The 24,043-nt window shown below is 36.9% G+C and overlaps 1 protein-coding gene across 1 annotated transcript in view; it reads left to right on the top strand.

The window, feature by feature from the left end:
• The window catches only part of LOC113199412 (vascular endothelial growth factor receptor kdr-like), a 308,409-nt gene that overhangs the window by 34,443 nt on the left and 249,923 nt on the right, over positions 1 to 24,043 (top strand). The window contains exons 3-4 of the mRNA XM_077793590.1: positions 6,620 to 6,716; positions 14,420 to 14,640. Coding sequence (XP_077649716.1) covers positions 6,620 to 6,716; positions 14,420 to 14,640 — 318 coding nt within the window. The remainder of the gene's footprint in view (positions 1 to 6,619; positions 6,717 to 14,419; positions 14,641 to 24,043) is intronic.

Raw genomic sequence — 24,043 nt, 5'->3', positions numbered from 1 at the left:
TTCTGATGATCCAGAAAGTTCCTACCAACAGTTGATCTATATAAAAGCAAACCAGATTCTGTGAGATTGAATCATAGATTACTTTATGCCCTAGGCTCACTGCTTCTGCACAGAATCAGTTGTCCTCTATTTGTAGTATTGTGGTATTTGGAGTACATAAAGAATGCTATTTCTGGAGGGGAATATTGGCCTAGAGGAGGTAACATGAGAGGACCAATAAACAGTACGTTTTAGTTTATATTTTCCTTTGGAACCGTTTCTTCAAGAAAAGGAGAGAATTATATAGAATTATTTATACAATTCAGAAATTGTAAAAATGCTTTGCTTACATTGTTTGATCTTAGGTGACACAGGCTAATCTATAGTACTGGGAAAGAAAGGGAAGCAGAATAACTAAATAGATATACTATGGGGGTGGGAGGGAAAGGAAGATACTTTCATGGGTCTCCGAAATGCTATGTTAAGAACTGTCACTCTCTACTCCCCCAGCTTCCTGCATGGTGTTTCCCCCTTTTCAGCAATTGACTCCCCAAGGAAGCCTTCCTAGACAATATGCAAGGTCAGGAAAGAATGTGCCTGACCTTGGCCTGTGATTAACAAGAAAGACAATTTCTGTCTAAGTTGCTCCTATAGAAGGGCACATGCTTTCTTGCTTCTGATGTATTGTCAACCTGAGCCTGGCTTTTCCTCTTGGCAAATGTTACTATGAAGAATTGGAGGTGAAATTTTCTCACCACTGGCAGCTCTAGGGTTTGGGGTATGATATGGAAGAGGCTTAAAAGGAGCTTGCCTGGATTGTCAACTTCAGGTGGAAACGACTTTTCAGTGGGCCAACTCTATGGGTTCTAGAAAGAACTTGGTTTGAGGCTCCTTTGTTCCCCCAGTTCTTTTAACTCTAAACCACATGTGTCTAACAGAGCTTCAAGAGATTTGATCTCACTCTTTTTCTAGGGGTTATACTTCTCCTAGCATCAAATTAGGCTGAAAAATAGTCAGAGGCAGAACTGATATTCAATCACAACCTACAGGTTCAGCCCTACGAGTTGGCTATTTGTTAAGATAGTATGCTATACTGGTTAGGAGTACAGGCTTTGGAGTCAGATGTCTGGATTAAATCAAAGCACAACTTACTAAATGTGTAATCCTTAGTGACATAACCTCTGTGTCTCAGTTTTATCAGTGGTAAACTAGAGATAATGGTAGTACTTATCGATACTTGTAAAACTTCTTAATGAATGTTAGCCGTGTTTTTTTCCCTACTGGCTGTCAAGGGACTGAGATCCTTTCTGTCTGGGCCCATGTCAATGCTTCAAATTTATACCAATTTTTTTTCTCTTTCAAGTTACTGGATTCTAGCTACTGACTTTTCCTAAAGTTGTTTCTTTTAGTCCAGCAAATATATTTATATAAAAGAACTTCTTTTGCCTTCTATTATTTAATCCCTTTCCATTTATTTTCTCTTTAGCTTCTTCAAACTTCTGAAGGGTGGTTTCTTATATAAGCCCATGTTCCTTCACCAGTTTTTCTTGCACAGACACACAAATAATCAAAAGGAGCAGAAATTCCAGATTTTCTTGGTTTATACATTAGTACATCTAAATTTCAGGTGCATTTTCATTATTTTGTCTTTGTCCAAACTAGACTGTTGCTCTTGCTAAAGACTAACATATTTGGAGAAAGGGAACACACACTATGCTCTACGTAGCCTTTTTGTATATGCTGAACTCTCAATGTTTGTTATTCACATTGAATTTGAAAATATTCTGCTATAACAAGACAACTACCAACTCTTTTATGCACTACTTCCTGAGAAGGCTCCTACATCTTCTCTAAGAAAAACAAATTCAGTCAACAAGTCAAAAGTCCATAAAGCACAAGCAAGCTCAAGATGAATTGAGAAAGAGCTAGGAACCAGCAAAGGAGGATAAGTTAATGGGGCTTAGGGGCTATCACCCCTAAACTTAGAGAGGCATGTCCATTTCTTCTCCCACTTTTTCTCTACTTTCTGCAGTGGATTCATGGGATGGCTAAGAAGGGTGATTTTAATATAACTGAAAATGAACCTCATCAGAGCCAGATATTTTAGTTTTGAATCTACCTTGTTCTAAGTATTTCCTCTAACATGTTGTAGGCATGGTCACATCTAAGCCTTATGTTTCATAAGCAAAGTGCAATCAATATTTTTTTCATGGAGATGATAATTAACTTATAACAATGTACATTTAATGTGCCTGGCAAAATGGACAGCAATAAGTAAAATATGAGAAGCACTCCTTCTTCTGTTCCATGGAGCTTAGAGATACTACTAGTGAAAACTAACACACACACTCTCTCTCTCTCTCTCTCTCTCTCTCTCTATATATATATATATATATATATATATATATATATATATGAAAGTATATGTGTGAGTATGTGCATGTGTATGTGTGCTTGCACTTTTGTGGTAAAGTCTTCCTTGCATATAAGAGATCATGTTCCAGGCATACATGGCTCATCATTTGATAGAAATTCTCCAACTAGACAAGACAAATTCCTTCACAAAATGGGAGCTGGTGACCATTAACAGTGTTATTGAAGAATTGTAGTTTCAAAACTGACAGCTGTACTGATCTACAATTTTATACTGAACACAAGAGCTCTAAGAGTCATGAAACTGCTTCCCAGTCTCTTGTATACACACTATTCCCAGGGAGAATCCAAGTTCAAGAGGCACATCTTCAGCTCTGAGTAGTGATGCTAATGGTAGAACTCATAGATACTGAGGCAGAAAATCAAGGGAAATACTGCTATTTTATAATAATAATAATAATAATAATAATAATATATTTTTTAAATTTTTATTATTTGTCCAGTAATAATAATATAATACTTACTGGACAAATAGTGTTCTTGATGTATTAACCTTTGAAATCTTTTAAAAATAATCATTCTATTTATCTGTTCTAATTTGTTATACATGTCAGCAGAATGCATTTCAACTACACAAATGGAGCATAATTTTTCTTTAAAACCTTAACCAGAAATGTATGTGATAGTTTCTACTTTATTCCCATTATATATATGAGATGATTGCAAAGAGGTGACACATGATGGAAATGAGTCATAAAGCTAGATTATATGTCTTCACAGTCTGTGTTCTCAAATTCTGTATTAGATGGGATGAATTATTAAATTGTTCAAAATATATCACTTATTTATTTACTGAACATTTATGGAATTGACCACTCCCTGTCCAAGCTCCCAGACCTCTTTTTCATACCTTTTGTAGTACTTTAACAAATTCAATAAAATAACTTGTTGACATGTGGTTTTATCAGTAGACAGGGTGCAATGACCATATCTGAGACATCTGTTGCACTTATATCATCTAGCCTGTTACATGGTTCATACCTTGAGTTGGTCATGGGACAGACTCTGTTGGATATTTTAAAGTAAGGAGTTAAGTGAAGAATAAAAACAGTTTCCAACATGACATTGCTCTCAGTCTCTGAGAGGGTCAAACAAAGGCAACATGCTATGTTCCCGTGAGGCAGAATGAAATAAGACCTATAATTATGGTATTATAGTTTGTTGCTGGGGAGCCTCAGAGAAAGTAGCAGTTAATTATTATTGTAACTTGAATAAAGAAATGAGGAGTTCAAAGGTTCTCAGCAAAAATAAATTATAAATGTTTAAGGAGATGGAAATATAATTATCCTGATTAGATCATCAAACATTGAATATATATATATATGATATTATCACACTGAACCTTAAAATATGTGAAAACAACACAAAGAGAAAAAATATTCTGGAGAACATTGATATGCAATGTAATGTGAAGTAATACCATATCTGAATACAATTAAGTTTTAGCAACTTGCTTGGATGATTTGGCACAAGGCCATTAACACTGGATGTGGGAAAAAAGATGAGCCGAACTCTACAGATGCCAACAGCAAAACTTACTAAGAAATAGTACATGCTTCTTTTATTTATTTATTCATTCATTTATTTATTTCCATTTTTAAAAAAAATTGTTTTAATTAGTTACACATGACAGTACAATGATCTTGACATATCATACATTTGAATCAGATGGGGTATAATTTCTCATTTTTTGAGTGTACTGGTTGCAGAATCACATTGGTTATACAGTTATGTATATACATACAGCAATAATAATGTCTATTTTATTCTGCTGTCCTTCCTTTCCCCCCTTTCCCTCCCCTCCCCTCCCATCACTTCTCTCTACCCAGTCTAATGTGACATACTTCTTTTTTTTTTTCCCCTCACATCATCATACCTGTATTCTGTATAATGAAGCGGGTGGTAGATAGAACAAAGGTTGATTATAAGCCTCAGTTTTTATATTTTTAGCATCAGTTTTCTGATTTTCAGGATGAAGGATCATACTTGCATCTACTGACAGGTTTGTTGTGGTGATCTAGTGAGCAAGTGTAACTATTAGCATATTTAATAGTTCCCCAATATTAGTTTCATTACACCTGAAATGATTGACAATAAATATTTGTTTCTTGGCTTATTTATTTTTAATAGGAGATTTATTATCATGGTATATAATCGAAAGTTTATCTAAATGTATTTTATAGGTCACCTATATTCCTCAAAATATTGTGGAACAAACCAGTCCAAAACCCAGAGCAAGCATCACATATATTAAACAAATGAATTCTATTCAGAGTTTCCAAAGAACTCTTGCAACTCAAAAAAAAAAAGTTTTTTTTAAATCCCACAAAAGGGGCAAAAGATTTGTACATACATTTCTCAAAAGAAATGATGAAAAAGCATATCAACTTATATGCAACGATTAGTAACTTGGAAAATGCGAATCAAAACCACAATAAAATACCTCAACGTACTCATTAGTTTGGTTAAAATGTAACAGACTCTATAATACCAGGTAGGGGTTGTGGCTCAGTGCTAGAACTCTTGTCTAGCATATGAGAGGCCACCAGGTTTAATTCTCAGCACTGCCAAGAAAAAGGCCATATTGAATATTTGTAAGAATATGAAGTCAACTGGAACTCTCCTTCTTTGATGATGGGTATGCAAAATGGTATAACTACTTCAGAAAAATGTCAGGTGCTTAAAAAGCTAAATAAATACAGGTAGACTTATAATGTGGACCATGTAATCATTCCACTATTGTGTGTTTATCTAAGGTAAGTGATGATATATGTCCACACAAAGACATGAATACTCATAGCAGCTTTATTCACAGTAGTCCAAACTTGAAACAATTCAGATGTCCACCTACAAATGAATCTCTAAAACATAATGTGATATATCCAACCAATGGAATACTGCTATGAAATAAGAAGCGATTAAATATTGATAGATGCTATGACATACCTGCATTTCAAAATAATTATTCTGAGTTATTGAAACTAGGCATAACGGAGTATATATTGTATAACTAAATTTATTTGAAGTTGTAGAAATTTCAAAAGGATCTATATTGAAAGAAAGCAGATCTGGGAGCAGGAATAGATGGGTTACAAATGGAGCACTTTGTAGAAAAATATAAACATGAAAATTTGTAGGAAAATTTTTTGGATGATGAATATATTCACTATCTCCATAGTGGTGAGAGTTTCCTATGTGTGTACATATATGTTTAAATGATCAAATTTTACACTAAATTTTTGCAGTTTGTTGTATTTCAATTATACTTAATAAAGTTATTTTAAGAACTCCATTGTCTGTATTTCATATTAAAAATTTATGAACTGGGAGTGTAGATCAGTGGTAGAGTGCTTGCCTAGCACATGTGAGGGGCACTGGGTTCAATCCCTGATATAGTGGTGAAACAAACATTTGCATCTTACTTATGCAACTCTGAGGTTGTGATGATTCAATCTGAATTCCATTAGATTTGGTTCCAGCCTCTGAACCAAATGCTCCAATTATCTCAAATTCTCCTTAAAATACCAACCTAACTAGGTCAAGTTCTTTCCATAACAGAGTAAGATGAATAAATTAAACATAAATGTGAAATTTCTCAAAACCTCATACCAAAACTGAAGTACTGTCATTTCCCTATTTAAATGGTTAAAATTAATTGGCATATTCAAATTCAACATCAGTGAGGCTGTTAATTAGATACTTCTCACTCTCATGGGTAGGTGGTTCTGAACAATAATTGCAAACAATTCAGTCTACCACAGGTAATCACACTGAAAAGTGCCATTATATTACCTATCCTCCTAGTTTCCCTGCTTTGAGACAACCAACTGTATCGAATTTCATGTGCTTTTAAGTTATATGTACATGTGAATTAATTTATTTTCTTATTTTGCAGAAATATTATATACTATACACACTGACTTATATTTTGCTCTTCATTTGAATTATTTTGGAGACTGTCCTTTATTGGTATATAAAAATTACTTATTACCATTCTACAGATATTGTAGCTCACCATGTTCATATATTATAATTTAATGAATCCCCTTTCTATGGGCATTTGGTAGTTTCTAATTATTTGCTGTTATAGAAATTGTAGTAATTGACATCATATACACATAAGTTTGTACATGTGGAATGATATTTGGATGTATTTGAAGACAAATTTTGAAAAGTTCTAATGGCAAGAAATTTTATTTTGGTTCAGGTCTTGCCAGTGAAGAGACCCTGATGAAACCCAAACTGAACATTTTGGGAGATCAAGTGGTGATCCAGGCTGGTGGAGTGTTTGACATTACTTGCAGGTAATAATATCAAGACTTTCATTTTGTTGTAATTAAAATACCCATGTAGGAAGTTTACAGAAACATGGTTTTGTTCCTACTACAAATTTTAAAAATTATTTTATAATCATAGAGAATAGGTTTTGGAAGTTAAGATTTATTGATATTGTTTTCCACAAAAATGGATTTCTTGGAGGTGGCACGGGCTAGTTCTTCAGTTGAATCCAGGTGCTTTTCTTCTTGTCTTCCCTTTTTATTCATAAATTTTGGGAATTACTTTAAACTCATATACCATTTTATCTGACTAATGTGTGCATTAATTCTCTTGAAAAGCGTCTTGCTCTTGTTTATTTTGAAAAATGTCAAAAGCATGGTGTGTGACACTATAGGCTTGGTTTGGTAATAGTTAAATTAATGGTACTCTTTTCTTAAAAGGTACCTATTTCTTCTCTATCAAAGCATCATATTTCTTATAGATGTGCACATATGTAGCCAAATGCAGAACTTTATATTTCCAAAAAATATCTAAAGGATATCTAATTGCTAACTCTTGTCTTTACCTTCATGCTCTTTCTCTTGGTGAATTAGATAGCACTTCTAGGAGAAAGAGGAAAATTTCAGTTTGAAATAGCCTACTAGAATTTCTTAATGTAAGAACAATAGGCATGGGCATATATGAGAGATTAGGCAGGCTAGTATTGGAAATATAAGAATCATTCACAGAAACTGGATAGGAGTTGAAATTATATATAGAGATGAGGATAATAAAAGAGTGTTTGAAGTAAGGAGAGAACAGTAGAAAGGTCATAATCCTGAGGAGACCCTGTACTTAAGGAAAGAGTGGGAAGAAAGGGTAGTTAGGAAAGTGCATGGATAATAAATAGAAAGGAGAAACAAGGGAAAATCAAGGTAGAGGAGAGTTTCAAGAAAGAAAGAATAGGCAAATTCTGTGATGTAGGTGCAGGTGCTCAATAAATTTATATTGGGTTGAATTGAACTGAAAAAGAGCAGAATCTCCCTCCTTCTTTAAGATAACTTATAGCCCAATGTATCAATAAAATAAGGTTGGAGTATATGCAATAGAAAATCCAAATTTACAGTGATTTTAGACACAAGATTTCACTATTTGATGGAAAAATTCCCAAAGATCGATATCTATAGCCATTATTCCACTTCCATAAAATAATTAGAAATTTAGACTCTTTCTGTATTGTAACTCTGTCTTCCTTAACTGATGACTTACACCACATTGTCCAAAATGGCATCTTGAATTTCAGTCACCATGTCTATATTCCAGCTAGTTAAAAAGAAGAATGCCAGAGAGAGACATGCCTTTTCCCTTTAAGGATACATAGAAAATTTTTCCACACTAATTGTGCTTATATCTTCTTGCCCAGAACTTAGTTACATGGCCACACATAGCTGCAAGAGAGGCTTGGAAATGTAATTATTTATATATATATATATATATATATATATATATATATATATATATATATATATTTTTTTTTTTTTTGCCAGAATGCCATATGCCCAACTAAACCAGTGAAGATTTTATTTAAAAGAGGAGAACAAAGTGACTTATACTAGGTATATTTTATTGGTAGTGGTGATATGCAACTTGTTTCCTATATCATTGGAGGGTGAGGTCTTCTATCCTAGCTACTGTGAATTATTGTATTCTCCTTTATGAGCTGAACTATTCCCCTAGCTGATTGGGATCCTAAAAGTATAGTTTAATCTTGACCAGTAGATTTGAGTCAGAATTGAAGGCCACAAAAGCTGTCTTTTCCATACCTGGGGGCCTTTCCAGCCACATCTTAAGGTATAGAGTATGATTGAGAAGCTTGCTTCACTTCATTTTTAGCTCCTATTCATTGGTCCCCTTTACCCCAGTACCCCTGAATGGCATCTGACCTGTAAACCAGAAGTTAGAGGAGTTGCCAGTGATTACTTGCTGTGCCTTGTCCTATCATATTCCAATAGGTTGTAATTGTTTCCAAAGCCTCTTCTCTGGGCCTCATGAATCACAGCTCTCGAATTAACTATTAATTTTAAACAATTAACCCAGTTGATGCATGTGAAACAGGTTTAGTTATGGATGGGTGGTTGATTGCTACTTCAGGTTAGATCTGTGTCAGTTCTAGGAGGATTCAAAAGAAAGTGAATTTGGAAAACATGTTAATAGGGACTGAGGTGGGCATAGGAATAAAATGAAGGAGGAATGGCTTCTAAAGATAAATGATTTCTCAGAAGTTTAAAAACTATTGGGGGCCCTGCATTTACTTATTGTATATAAATGTAAATAATATCTCATTTATTTGCTATATGGAAAACTATTGTTGATGAAGGCAAATTCTAATCCCTCCCCTTAGTGTCAAAAAGCAAATAAATTATTGATGAGAAAAATAATTCACTGCTTATATTCTGTAGAAGAAGAGTGCTCTGTCTGATGCTTGGAATTTCCACACATGCATAACTGGGTAAGACATATTCTCTGCTTTCTAGCAGATCACATCACAGTTGAATGAACAAGACAGCCACTCAAAAAAAAGGGATGTTGAAAGGAATAAGAACTCTCAATTGGAAGTTTCAGGATATATTTAGAATGGAGGATATTTTAGAAAAAGGAATAACCTCAAATAAGGCTTAGAAGTTGGACTATACATCTTTCATAGAAGTTTCAAGTGCTTGATATATTTAGACCCACATCAGTCCCATAGAATCGAAGCAGGGATGGTTATCTTCATGTATTTACTCAATATATATTTATTTAAGACTGGACTAAGTCCAGAAGATGAGATAATATATAGTATAAAGATCTCTGCTCTCATGGACCTGAAATCCCAATGGTAAAGACAGATAATATATATAATAAATAAGAAGTTGTAGGGTATATTTGAAGATGATAAGTGCAGTTGAGATAGTAGCAAGGCAAGGTGATGGGATGAAGAGAAGTTATTTCTTTGAAATGCTTGGTCAGATTAGAAATGCCATTTGAGCAGAGACCTAAAGAAGTAAAAGAAAGAACCATGCAGGTATCTGGAGGAAGAGGGTTCCAGACAGAAGGCATAGAAAAAAATGCAAAGATCTACACAAAGGTATAATTTTGATATGTCAAGGAATAGAATGAAGGATGGAATGAAGAGAAAATAATTAAGTGATGGGGAGAAAGATAGATTAGACTGGACAGTTAGCAGGGTCTTGTAGACCATAAGGAGGTTTTTGAATTTATTCTGGATATCATGGGAAGCCATTGAAAGAATTAAGAAGAAGAATGATTTGATCTGATACGTTCTTTAAAAAGTTTATTCTGACTGTTACAGCGGATATAGTTCACAGGGGAAATAGAAGGTTACTTTAGTTATCTATGAGATAAATGAAATGAGCCAACAGTGGAGGGGATAAGAAGAGGTCAAGTTCTTAATATATTTTGAAGGTAGAGCCTACAGTATTTTATTATGGAGAAGTGGAGTGTGAGACAGTAATTTTGGGGGTACTTCAGTCTGTGCCAGACATTGTTCTAAGCACTTTGCATGAATCAGCTCATTAAATTGTCATAATAACTCTGTCAGGTATGTTCTATCAACTCTACAAATGAGGAAACCAAGGCCTAAAGAGAAGACATTTAAGATTTCAAATGGTAGAATTCCCTGACTCCCAATGGCTTTTCAATCGTGCCAATGTACCAGCAACCCTCCATACTTTCTGATGCTTGGAAATTCTATGAAGTAGGCTGAGCTTACATTTTGCCTAGTGGGATTTTTCATGTTTTTCTTTTCTTTTTTTTTTTTTTGTGTGTGTGTGTTGGGATTGTGTCACTATTCAGGTAGACTTTAGTAGTGTTTCCTTTTGCAAATTGTTCAAGTTCTCAAACTATATACTGCAGACCTTTTGTCTGATAGGCTAATTCAACATCTTATACAAGGTAGATAAGGTAAATAAGCCATACTTTGATAAAGCCCAAGCTTTTAGACTCCACAGAATGTTATTGGGAATGGAATCCTAATCATTCCATGCTTCCAGCTGTTCAGGCTCAGGCTCATGAATTGGCTATCAGAGTCTTCAGAACCCAGACCGTATTATAGTATTCTTCCTTTAATATTTGTAGAAGTTTCCACTCAAAATCAACCAAATATCCAGGAAGGTGATTGGCAGAACCTATCTGATGGGAATTGATAATGGTCCTAAATCAGAGGCATGGCACATGAACACACTCAGCCAAATTCTTCCTTTCCACTCCCTGGTCTATAAACCCAAGGCTTTTGTTTTTAACTCTTCTATCAAGTGATGCTCTTCCTAAAGATCCTCATATTCTGGCCACCCCTCCACACTACTATAAATAATTATTCATGTGCCCCATTTTCAATAAATCTTCTAATTTAATGCATGTCTAACTTATGCTTGATTTTTATGGTATGTCATATTACAATAGATTCTTTTCATAGGAAATGGAACTTCATTAATAACAAAGTTATTCTTTTTGATGATGCCAAAATTGTCAGAGATTTCATTGGGATATAATGATACACCTTGAGGGGAAAGATAATGATGTGAGTTTCTCAAATTCTCCTTAAAATAGGTATTGAAACTGAAGTTGGAATTCTGTGGTAGGAATTCAAGCATAAAAAGGGGGCTTGAATTGATTGATTTTGGACCAAGCAAATCATAGAACACACAGCCAATTTTTGTGGGCTCTGTAAGCTAATAATGATTTTTGAATTGTTAAATCGTTATAAAAATGTACAATTTGTGATAGAGACTTTCACAAACTAAAATATTTATGAGGCACTTTAAGGAAAACTTTGCCTATCCATGAGCCCAAGATTCTGTCTGCTGCTTTAATTCTTTGTGTCCAAGTACAGGACAAATAATGTGCGCTGTTCATGTGTGAGGATTTCACAAACTAGTTTGGGTTGGACTTGGGCATTACCAAGAGCAGTTAGAGATACTGCACATATAGGGATGAAATCCAGAAGAGTAGTATCTTCTGTTGGCTCTAAATGTCAGTTTTCAGACTCCAGTCAGGTAAGGCAAGAAGGAATCAGGAAATGGCAACACTGGCAACAAGTTCTCATGGAATTCAAGGATCAACAATAATGTTTACTTAATATGGCAGCTCTGACTACTTTAGGGAGTGTATTAGTTCTCTAGCATTGTCATTACAAAATACCACAGATTGGGTGACTTCAAGGCCAGAAATTTATTTCCTCATAGTATTGGAGGCTAGAAGTTTAAGATAAAGCGTTAGCAGGATTGGTTTCCCCTGAGTTCTTACTCATTGGCTTCCAGATGCCCACCCTTTCTCTTTCTCTTTTCTGTATGCACACATCCCTGATGTTTCTGTGTGTCCTAATCTCCTCTTCTTATAAAGATACCAGTCATGTTGGATTAGAATCCACAACAATGAACTCATTTTAACTTAATCACCTTTTAAAAGTTTTACCTCTGAATACAGTAACATTCTGATGTGTTGGGGGATAGGGCTTCAAAATGTGAATTTTGAGGTTATACAATTCAGACCCTCATAGTGGGTTTGGAATGATTTCTCTTAGGATGTTTGGTTCTGAGGGCATTCAATTTATTCAAAGACCCCATAATTGGGCAAAACATACCTTAAAGAAGCCATGCTTCTATTGGAAGTAAGACTTTAGTGGAAAGAAGAAATAGGGGTCAGACTGAGGAACTACTACTCAAATTCATTTCTTTCCAATTACAGTGGAAGCTTCAGGGTACAAGATTCTTGGGAGCAAAATTTGCAATGTTGCTTTCTAACCAATCCCTATCTTTTTTTTTTTTAAGAGAGAGAGAGAGAGAGAGAGAGAGAGAGAGAGAGAGAGAGAAATTTTTAATATTTATTTTTTAGTTTTCAGTGGATACAACATCTTTATTTTATTTTTATGTGAGGATTGAACCCAGTGCCCTGCGCATGCCAGGCGAGCGTGTTACCACTTGAGCCACATCTCCAGCCCTACCAATCCCTCTCTTGATCTTTCTTTCTCATGGCATTATATAACAATCCCCATTTTCAACAGTCTGAATCACACTCATGGCAACATATCATCTTTTCAAAATAATGAAAGTATATTGCATTTATAGAAGGTGCTTGAGGTGAGTGGTTGTCTCTCACATTCTTTCATGTTCTACTTTTGGGGTACTGTAGTAAAATTAGGAGCCATGATAAACCGTGGTTAAACAAATATGTGCATACTACAGATACTATGATATGATGTGGGGAAATGTGTCTATCTTTGGAGAACTGGAATCAAGTTTGGCTCAAGCTTACCCCACTCCCACTGCCTCCCACACATGTGGTTTCCTTCCATTGATAAAACTTTTCAAAGGTTTCTGGATGAATCTTCACACCTTCAGTGGGAGAGGAGGATTACAGCTTCTGTTTTACAGATAAGCAACATAAGCTTAAGTAACTAGTCAAGATTATGTAATTAAGTAACTAGTCAAGATTATGTAACAGCAATAATACTGAGAATCAATATCCAGGTTCTTTTTCCTTCCCACTTTTTTGTTTTTTACAATGGTTGTTTTTGCTGTGCAAATGGTGAGGGAGGTGAGAATTATCCTTGGTGGGTGTTTTAGTCAGCTTTTTCATTGCTATTACTGAAAGACCTGACAAGAACAGTTAGAGAAGGCAAAATTTATTTGGGGGCTCATGGTTTCAGAGGTCTTAGTTTATAGATGGCTGACTCCATTCTTTCGGGCTTGAGGTGAGGCAGAACTTCATGGTGGCAGGGTGTCATAGAGGAAAGCAGCTCAAGAAATGGCTCTGGGAAGCAAAGAGAGAACTCTGCTCAACTAAGACAAAATATATTCCAAAAGGTACACCCCCAATGATCCACACCTTCCATATACACTGCACCTGCCTTCAGTTACTACTCAGTAAATTCCTATCAGGGGTTAGGGTTAGGGTTAGGGTTCACTAATTGTGTTAAGGCTCCTGTAACCCAATCATTTTACTTCTAAATGTTTTGCATTTTTTTCGCACATGGGACTTTGGGGGACACCCAATATCCTCAAACATAACATTAGGAGAAGGAGATAGATTCCATTCATTTTGTCTGCATGTGGAATAATTGTAATGGAATTAAATTTAACTTTGTCCTCGGTGCTTTCTCACAGAATGCAGAGAATGTCATCCAGGTGCATATCTTTTCAGAGCTCAAATCATTTCCCAGAAGAGATTTTAAAATTTAATGAGAAAATAAATGTGGAAAAAAATCTACACTGAGATCTAGCTTACACATTGTTGGTCCTATCAGCAACTTCTTGGATAAGGCGTTTTGCCTTCCTGAGCTTATTTGCCAAGTGGAAACAGTAGAGACAGAAAGGACATAAGGAATGACTTAATGTAATATTTTCTTACACCTTTGTAAGTTGTTTTCCCAAAATTTCAAAGCACCCCTATTGGGGAGAAAGCTGGCTGAATATTGGAGGAAGAGGAACTGCAGTGGAAGATAGAGACAAAGACTTGACATGTCTTTGAATCTTACCTGCTTTTCAGATTCTCATCTAGCCCATAACTAAGTATCCCAATTTCAGTTGCCAATACTTTCATGTGCATCAAGCTATCTGCTACAGTTAAATCTTCAGAATTAGGGGCCTGAAGTATGGCTACTTCTGCATTGTCTCGCCCAGACCTTCTTTAGTATGGCTTGCTTTCTTAATTAATTTGTTTGTTTATTTATTTTTTTGCATTGTTTTCTCAGAGGATTGGCTGCCATGACCTGGACCTGGGGCATTGGACTTGCAGGGAGTCGGACCCGCATCTTGGAATATCCCTGTTCTGATAACCACCTTTTCACTTGCAACCAACTCACTATCTTCCACACAGAAGCTGGTGACACTGGCTACTTCACATGTAGTTACAAAGATGTGGCTGACACCAAGGATTCTAATGGCAAGGCCAGTGTATATGTGTATGTCAAAGGTGAGTGGGTACCTCCTACCTTTGGACTCAAGGATATTGTATTTTTTTTTCTGTACATCTAGATACATATATCCCAAGGTCATTTTGGAACAAGCTGGAGTGTTTTATTTTATGGGGAGAGAAGGAAAAGAAGAGTTTGATACACGAGGGACAGACTTGTGCTTTTTGACTTTGGTGTGGTTTGCCTACACAGCTTCATAATTTGCAAAGATAACATTCTTTATCTCTGATCTATGGAAACAAGAAAAAAACAATATGAAGTTGATTTCAGCTGCTTCCAATAATATTTTTAGTAAAGAAAGAAAATACTTTTGCAGTACTTACCATGTATCAGGGACTGTTCTAAGAGATTTACAAGTATTAACTTAAGTTATTTCTCATAACGATCCTATGAAGTAGGTACGAATTTTACCCATTTTATATGTGAGGCAACTGAGGCATACAAAGGTTAATAATTTGCCTAAAATCACACATCTGGCAAGTATCAGGGTAAGGATCCAGATATTCTGGTTATAGGGTTTATTTTCATGTTAACTACTATGCTGACCTTTATGCAGTACTTATTATGTTGTTAGCCACTATTCTAACCATATCATGTATTTTGAACCTCATTCAATATTTACAGAAATCATGTTCATATATGCACATGATATAGTTTGGTTAATTTCATTCTACTATACTACTCCTTTCCCATCCCTCCTACTTTCTGTTTTTTTAAAATCTGTATTGCATTTTATTTTATTTTTATTTTTTTTACATTTGAATCAGATGGGATATAATATCTCATTTTTCTGAGTATAAAGGTTGCAGAATCACATTGGTCATGCAGTCACATATATACACACAGTAATAATAATGTCTGTTTCATTCTACTATCCTTCCTATCTCCCCAACCCCTCCCCTCCCCTCCCATCACTTCTCTCTACCTAATCTAGGGTAACGCTATTCTTTTTTTTCTCACATCTTCATACATATATTTTGTATAACAATGAGGGTCTCCTTCCACCATCCATGCAATTCCCTTTCTTCCTCCCTTCCCCTCCCACTCCCCTTCCCTATGTAGAGGTAATCTTCTCCCCATGCTCTTCCTCTCTTCCCCATCTCTTTACATCTCATTCTCTTTCCTCTACTCTCTTGTTCTCCCTTTTATATTCATGAGATTTGTCCCCATTTTTAATCTTTTTTTCTCTCAGTTTCCACATATAAAAGAAACATTTGGCTCTTGGCTATCTGAGTCTGACTTATTTTACTCAGCATGATGTTCCATTCATTTTCCTGAAAATAACATAATACCATTCTTCTTTATGGCTGAGTAAAACTCCACTGTGTATAAATACCACCTTTTGGCTATCCAATCGTCTATTGAGGGATACCTATGCTGGTTCTGTAACTTGACTATTATGAATTGTGCTGCTATAGACATCTATATGTAGGCATCACTATAATATGATTATAGTTCTTTTTGATAAATAACAAGGAATGGGATAGCTGGGTAAGAATGGTGGATTCCTCCCTAATCATTTTGGGCATCTCTGTACTGCTTTCCAAAGTGGATGAACTGATTTGTAGTTCTAGCAACAATGAATAAGTGTACCTTTCACTCCATATCCTAGGATTTATTGTTCTTTGTATTCTTTGTTTAGATTTTAATTTGTTATATATGACAATATAATACATTACAATTCATATTATACATATAGAGCACAATTTTTCATATTTCTGGTTGTACACAAAGTAGAGTCACATCATTTGTGTCTTCATACATATACTTAGTGTAATGATGACCATCACATTCCACTGTCTTTCCTACCCCTATGCCCCCTCCCTTCCACTCCTTCCCTTTTTCCCCTTTGTCCTATTTGGAGTTCCTTTTATTCTCCCATTCCTACCCCCTAGAGCATATTATGGATCAGCATCCTTAAATCAGAGAAATCATTTGGCATTTTTTTTTTCCGGGGGGGGGGGATTGGCTAATTTCACTTAGCATTATATTGTCCAGCCCATCCATTTACTTGTAAATGCCATGATTTTATTCTCCTATAATGCCAAATAATATTCCATTGTGTATATATACCACATTTTCTTTATCCATTCATTTACTGAAGGGCATCTAGGTTGGTTCCACAGTTTAACTATTGTAAATTGTGCTACTAAAACCATTTATGTGGCTATGTCCCTGTAGTATGCTGTTTTTAAGCCCTTTGGGTATGTTTTAAACCAAAGAGTGGAATAGCTGGGTCAAATGGCGATTCCATTCCCAGTTTTCCAAGGAATCTCCATACTGCTTTCCATATTGGTTGCACCAATTTGTGGTGCCACCAGCAAAGTATGTATGAGTGTGCCTTTTCCCCTACATCCTTGCCAACACTTATTTTTATTTGTCTTCATAATAGCTGCCATTCTGACTGGAGTGAGATGGCATCTTAGAGTAGTTTTGATTTGCATTTCTCTAATTGCTAGAGATGTTGAATATTTTTTTCATATATTTAGTGATTGATTGTATATCATCTTCTGAAAAGTGTCTGTTCAATTCCTTGGCCCATTTATTGATTGGGTTATTTGTTTTGTTGGTGTTAAGATTTTTGGATTCTTTATATATCCTAGAGATTAGTGTTCTAACTGATGAGCATGTGGTAAAAATTCGTTCCTATTCTGTAGGCTCTCTATTAACCTCACTGATTGTTTCTGTTGCTGAGAAGAAGCTTTTTAGTTTGAATCCATCCCATTAATTGATTCTTGATTTTAATTCTTGCACTATAGGAGTCTTATTAAGGAAGTCTGAGCCTGATATTACATTATGAAGATTTGGGTAGACTTTTTCTTCTTTTTTTTTTTTTTTTTTTTTTTTTTTTTTTTTTTTTTATTGGTCGTTCATAACATTACATAGTTCTTAATACATCATATTACACGGTTTGATTCAAGTGGATTATGAACTCCCGCTTTTACCCCGTATACAAATTGCTGTATCACATCAGTTACCCTTCCATTGATTGACATATTGCCTTTCTAGTGTCTGATGTATTCTGCTGTCTGTCCTATTGTCTACTATCCCCCCTCCCCTCCCCTCCCCTCCCCTCCCCTTTTCTCTCTCTACCCCTTCTACTGTAAATCATGTCTTCCATTTGTATTCTCTTGACTTACCCCTCCTTACCTCTTATATGACATTTTGTATAACCCTGAGGATCGCCTTCCATTTCCATGCAATTTCCCTTCTCACTCCCTTTCCCTCCCACCTCTCATCCCTGTTTACTGTAAATATTCTTCTCAAGCTCTTCGTCCCTACCCTGTCCTTGTTTACACCCCTTATATCAAAGGAGTCATTTGGTATTTGTTTTTTAAAGATTGACTAGCTTCACTTAGCATAATCTGCTCTAATGCCATCCATTTCCCTCCAAATTCTATAATTTTGTCATTTTTTAATGCAGAGTAATACTCCATAGTGTATAAATGCCACATTTTTTTTATCCATTCATCTATTGAAGGGCATCTAGGCTGGTTCCACAGTCTTGCTATCGTGAATTGAGCTGCTATGAACATCGATGTAGCAGTGTCCCTGTAGCATGCTCTTGTTAGGGCTTTAGGGAATAGACCGAGAAGGGGAATAGCTGGGTCAAATGGTGGTTCCATTCCCAGCTTTCCGAGAAATCTCCATACTGCTTTCCAAATTGGCTGCACCAATTTGCAGTCCCACCAGCAATGAACAAGAGTGCCCTTTTCCCCGCATCCTCTCCAGCACTTATTGTTGTTTGACTTCCTAATGGCTGCCAGTCTTACTGGAGTGAGATGGTATCTTAGGGTAGTTTTGATTTGCATTTCTCTGACTGCTAGCGATGGTGAGCATTTTTTCATGTACTTGTTGATTGATTGTATGTCCTCCTCTGAGAAGTGTCTGTTCAGGTCCTTGGCCCATTTATTGATTGGGTTATTTGTTATCTTATTGTCTAATTTTTTGAGTTCTTTGTATATTCTGGTTATTAGGGCTCTATCTGAAGTGTGTGGAGTAAAGATTTGTTCCCAGGATGTAGGCTCCCTATTTATCTCTCTTATTGTTTCTTTTGCTGAGAAAAAACTTTTTAGTTTGAGTAAGTCCCATTTGTTGATTCTATTTGTTAACTCTAGCGCTATGGGTGTCCTATTGAGGAATTTGGAGCCCGATCCCACAGCGTGTAGATCATAACCAACTTTTTCTTCTATCAGATGCCGTGTCTCTGATTTAATATCAAGCTCCTTGATCCATTTTGAGTTAACTTTTGTGCACGGCGAGAGATAGGGATTCAGATTCATTTTGGTGCAAATGGATTTCCAGTTTTCCCAGCACCATTTGTTGAAGATGCTATCCTTCCTCCATTGCATGCTTTTAGCCCCTTTATCAAAAATAAGATAGTTGTAGTTTTGTGGATTGGTTGCTGTGTCCTCTATTCTGTACCATTGGTCCACCCGCCTGTTTTGGTACCAGTACCATGCTGTTTTTGTTACTATTGCTCTGTAGTATAGTTTGAAGTCTGGTATCGCTATACCGCCTGATTCACACTTCCTGCTTAGTATTGTTTTTGCTATTCTGGGTCTTTTATTATTCCATATGAATTTCATGATTCTTTTATCTATTTCTACAAGATATGCTGTTGGGATTTTGATTGGCATTGCATTGAACTTATAGAGAACTTTTGGTAATATCGCCATTTTGATGATGTTAGTTCTGCCTATCCATGAGCAGGGTATGTTTTTCCATCTTCTAAGGTCTTCTTCTATGTCTTTCTTTAGGGTTCTGTAATTTTCATTGTATAAATCTTTCACCTCTTTTGTTAGGTTGATTCCCAAGTATTTTATTTTTTGGGGGGATATTGTGAATGGAGTAGTTGTCCTCATTTCCGTTTCAGAGGATTTGTCGCTCATATACAGGAACGCCTTTGATTTATGCGTGTTGATCTTATATCCTGCCACTTTGCTGAATTCATTTATTAGCTCTAATAGCTTCTTTGTAGACCCTTTTGGGTCTGCTAGGTATAGAATCATATCATCTGCAAATAGTGATAATTTAAGTTCTTCTTTTCCTATTTTTATGCCTTTAATTTCTTTTGACTGTCTAATTGCTCTGGCCAGTGTTTCGAGGACTATGTTGAACAGAAGTGGTGAGAGAGGGCATCCCTGTCTTGTACCAGATCTTAGAGGGAATGCCTTCAATTTTTCTCCATTCAGAATGATGCTGGCCTGTGGCTTATCATATATTGCTTTTACAATGTTGAGGTATGATCCTGTTATCCCTAATTTTTCTAGCGTTTTGAACATAAAGGGATGCTGTACTTTGTCAAATGCTTTTTCTGCATCTATTGAGATGATCATATGGTTCTTATTTTTAAGTCTATTGATGTGGTGAATAACATTTATTGATTTCCGTATATTAAACCAGCCTTGCATCCCAGGGATGAATCCTACTTGATCATGATGTATAATTTTTTTGATATGTATTTGAATCCGATTCGCCAGAATTTTATTGAGGATTTTTGCGTCAAGGTTCATTAGAGATATTGGTCTGTAGTTTTCCTTCTTTGATGTGTCTTTGTCTGGTTTCGGAATCAGGGTGATGTTGGCCTCGTAGAATGAATTTGGAAGTTCTCCCTCTTTTTCTATTTCCTGAAATAGCTTGAAAAGTATTGGTGTTAGTTCCTCTTTAAAGGTTTTGTAAAACTCTGCTGTATACCCATCCGGTCCTGGGCTTTTCTTAGTTGGTAGTCTTTTGATGGTTTCTTCTATTTCCTCTATTGTTATTGGTCTGTTTAGGTTGTCTATATCCTCCTGGCTCAATCTGGGCAGATCATAGGACTCAAGGAATTTATCTATGCCTTCACTATCTTCTATTTTATTGGAGTATAAGGATTCAAAGTAATTTCTGATTATCTTCTGTATTTCTGAAGTGTCTGTTGTGATATTGTCTTTTTCATCCCGTATGCTAGTAATTTGGGTTCTCTCTCTTCTTCTCTTCGTTAGCATGGCTAAGGGTCTGTCAATTTTATTTATTTTTTCAAAGAACCAGCTTTTAGTTTTGTCAATTTTTTCAATTGTTTCTTTTGTTTCAATTTCATTAATTTCAGCTCTGATTTTAATTATTTCTTGCCTTCTACTTCTTTTGCTGTTGTTTTGCTCTTCTTTTTCTAGGATTTTGAGATGAAGTATGAGATCATTTATTTGTTGGTTTTTTCTTTTTTTGAGGAATGAACTCCAAGCAATGAATTTTCCTCTTAGAACTGCTTTCAATGTGTCCCATAGATTCCGATATGTTGTGTCTGTGATTTCATTTAACTCTAGGAATTTTTTAATTTCCTCCTTGATGTCTTCTAAAACCCATTGATCACTCAGCAACCTATTGTTCATTCTCCAGGTGATGCTTGCTTTTTCCTTTCTTCTTTTATCATTGATTTTCAGTTTCATTCCATTATGATCAGATAAGATGCATGGTATTATCTCTACCCCTTTGTATTGTCTAAGAGTTGCCCTGTGACATAGTATATGGTCTATTTTTGAGAAGGTTCCATGTGCTGCTGAGAAAAAAGTGTAGCTACTTGATGTTGGGTGGTATAGTCTGTATATGTCAATTAAGTCTAGGTTGTTAATTGTGTTATTGAGTTCTATAGTTTCCTTATTTAACTTTTGTTTGGAAGATCTGTCCAGTGGTGAGAGAGGTGTGTTGAAGTCTCCCATGATTATTGTATGTTGGTCTATTAGACTCTTGAACTTGAGAAGAGTTTGCTTGATGAATACAGCTGCACCATTATTTGGGGCATATATATTTATGATTGTTATGTCTTGTTGGTGTATGGTTCCCTTGAGCAGTATGAAGTGTCCTTCTATATCCCTTTTGATTAGCTTTGGCTTGAAATCTATTTTATTAGATATGAGTATGGACACTCCTGCTTGTTTCCGCGGTCCATATGAGTGATATGATTTTTCCCAACCTTTCACCTTCAGTCTATGTATATCTTTTCCTATCAAATGCGTCTCCTGTAGACAGCATATTGTTGGGTCTTGTTTTTTGATCCATTCTACTAGCCTATGTCTCTTAATTGGTGAGTTTAAGCCATTAACATTTAGGGTTATTATTGAGATATGGTTTGTTCTTCTATCCATATTTGTTTATTGATGTTACTAAACCTGATTTGTTATCCTCTTTGACTACTTTCCCCCCTTTACTGTCCTACCTCCCATTGTTGGTTTTCAATGTTGTTTTCCATTTCCTCTTCCTGTAATGTTTTGCCAAGGATTTTTTGAAGAGATGGTTTTCTAGCTGCGAATTCTTTTAACTTTTGTTTATTGTGGAAGGTTTTAATTTCATCTTCTAACCTGAAGCTTAATTTCGCCGGATACACGATTCTTGGTTGGAGCCCATTGTCTTTCAGTGTTTGAAATATGTTATTCCAGGATCTTCTAGCTTTCAGAGTCTGTGTTGAGAGATCAGCTGTTATCCTGATTGGTTTACCCCTAAATGTAATCTGCTTTCTTTCTCTTGCAGCTTTTAAAATTCTCTCCTTATTCTGTATGTTGGACATCTTCATTATAATGTGTCTAGGTGTGGATCTCTTATGATTTTGCACATTCGGCGTCCTGTAGGCTTCTAGGATTTGGGATTCTGTCTCAATCTTCAATTCTGGGAAGTTTTCTCGTATTATTTCACTGAATAGACTGTTTATTCCTTTGGAATGGAGCTCTGTGCCTTCCTGTATCCCAATGACTCTTAAATTTGGTCTTTTGATATTGTCCCATAATTCTTGGATGTTCTGCTCATGGTTTCTTAGCAGACTTGCTGAGCTGTCTATGTTCTTTTCCAGTTGAAATACTTTGTCTTCATTGTCTGATGTTCTCTCTTCTAAGTGATCTACTCTGCTGGTAGTATTCTCAATTGAGTTTTTAAGTTGGTTTATTGTTTCCTGCATTTCTAGAATTTCAATTTGTTTGTTTTTTATTACCTCTATCTCCCTGTGAAATTGATCTTTTACTTCCTGGATTTGTTTGTCAATGTGATCTTTCATTGTCTGATTTTGCTGTCTCATGTCTTCCTTGAGACTCCAGATCATCTGAAGCATATATATCCTGAACTCTTTATCTGATATTCCATCTGTTGCAGCTATTACCTCTTCTAAACTTGAGTTGACCTGCATTGCTTGTGGACCTTTCTTTCCTTGTCTTTTCATACTGCTCGCGTTTCTTTCTGCTTGGTGCAACTGTTGTGTTTTGAAATTTACCCCCTATTTATTTATGTTGCTCTTGTATACTTGAAAAGTCTCCCTTGCAGGTGCAGGCGGCGGCTGTGCCCCTACTCCAATTGGGGTGACGTGTCTACCACGCTGGCGGCTCTCTGGGCCTGTTCCGGGAGTGGAAGGCGGCTCTGCTCTGTCCCTATTCCAATTGGGGTGTCGTGACTACAATGCTGGCAGATCGCTGGGCCTGTTCCGGGCGTGGGCGGTGGGCTTGGCTGGCGGGATTCCACCTAATGGCAGTCCCTAACCTCCCTGCTTGCTAATTAATGGCTTCTCTGAGGCGCCACGCCTTCTGTAGCTGCGGGGCAGGCCGCGCGAATCAGTTGGCCTGGATCTCCGGGGTCCTGCTGCTGGCTGTTTTGATGTTGCAAGCTGTTGGAGAGTGGTGGTGTATTCTTCAGCTTTCCCGGATGGTGTCCACTGACTGCCTGGATGGAGTGTCCGCTGTTTTGATGTTGCACTCTGAAGGAGAGTGGCGGTGTATCCTTCAGCTTTCCCGGATGCTGGCCGCTGACTGCCTCGGTGGGGTGTCCGCTGTGGGGGATGGGACTGTACCGCTTCCTTCCCCTTCTGAGAACCCGTGCTCGGCCCAAGGGTCCGTGTGGGCTTGGCTGGTGGGATTCCACCTAATGGCCTTCCCTAACCTCCCTGCTTGCCAATTAATGGCTTCACTGAGGCGCCACGCCTTCTGTAGCCGCAGGGCAGGCCACGCGAATCAGTTGGCCTGGATCTCCGGGGCCCTGCTGCAGGCTGCTGGGATCCCTGCCACTCTATCACTTTGATTTTTTCTGCTTGCCCCTCCCCCAGCGCTGGCTAGCCAGGTTTCCTTTTGGCTGCTACTGGGAGGAGGGGTTGGAGGTCAGGTGTCTCTGGTTTCCCCCTGGCCTGTATGGAGGCTCAGCTTGATACTCCCTCTCCCGGCAAGCCTAGGAGAGATTTTATGCGAATTCCCGCTGTCTGGGGGGTGAGCTGAATGACACCGACCTGTTTTGATGTCGCACTCTGAAGGAGAGTGGCGGTGTATCCTTCAGCTTTCCCGGATGCTGGCCGCTGACTGCCTCGGTGGGGTGTCCGCTGTGGGGGATGGGACTGTACCGCTTCCTTCCCCTTCTGAGAACCCGTGCTCGGCCCAAGGGTCCGTGTGGGCTTGGTTG

Source organism: Urocitellus parryii, chromosome X (assembly GCF_045843805.1).
Source record: "Urocitellus parryii isolate mUroPar1 chromosome X, mUroPar1.hap1, whole genome shotgun sequence".
Taxonomy (NCBI): domain Eukaryota; kingdom Metazoa; phylum Chordata; class Mammalia; order Rodentia; family Sciuridae; genus Urocitellus; species Urocitellus parryii.
Note: the sequence above shows the minus strand (reverse complement) of the source record. Positions and strands in the feature narration are given on the sequence as shown.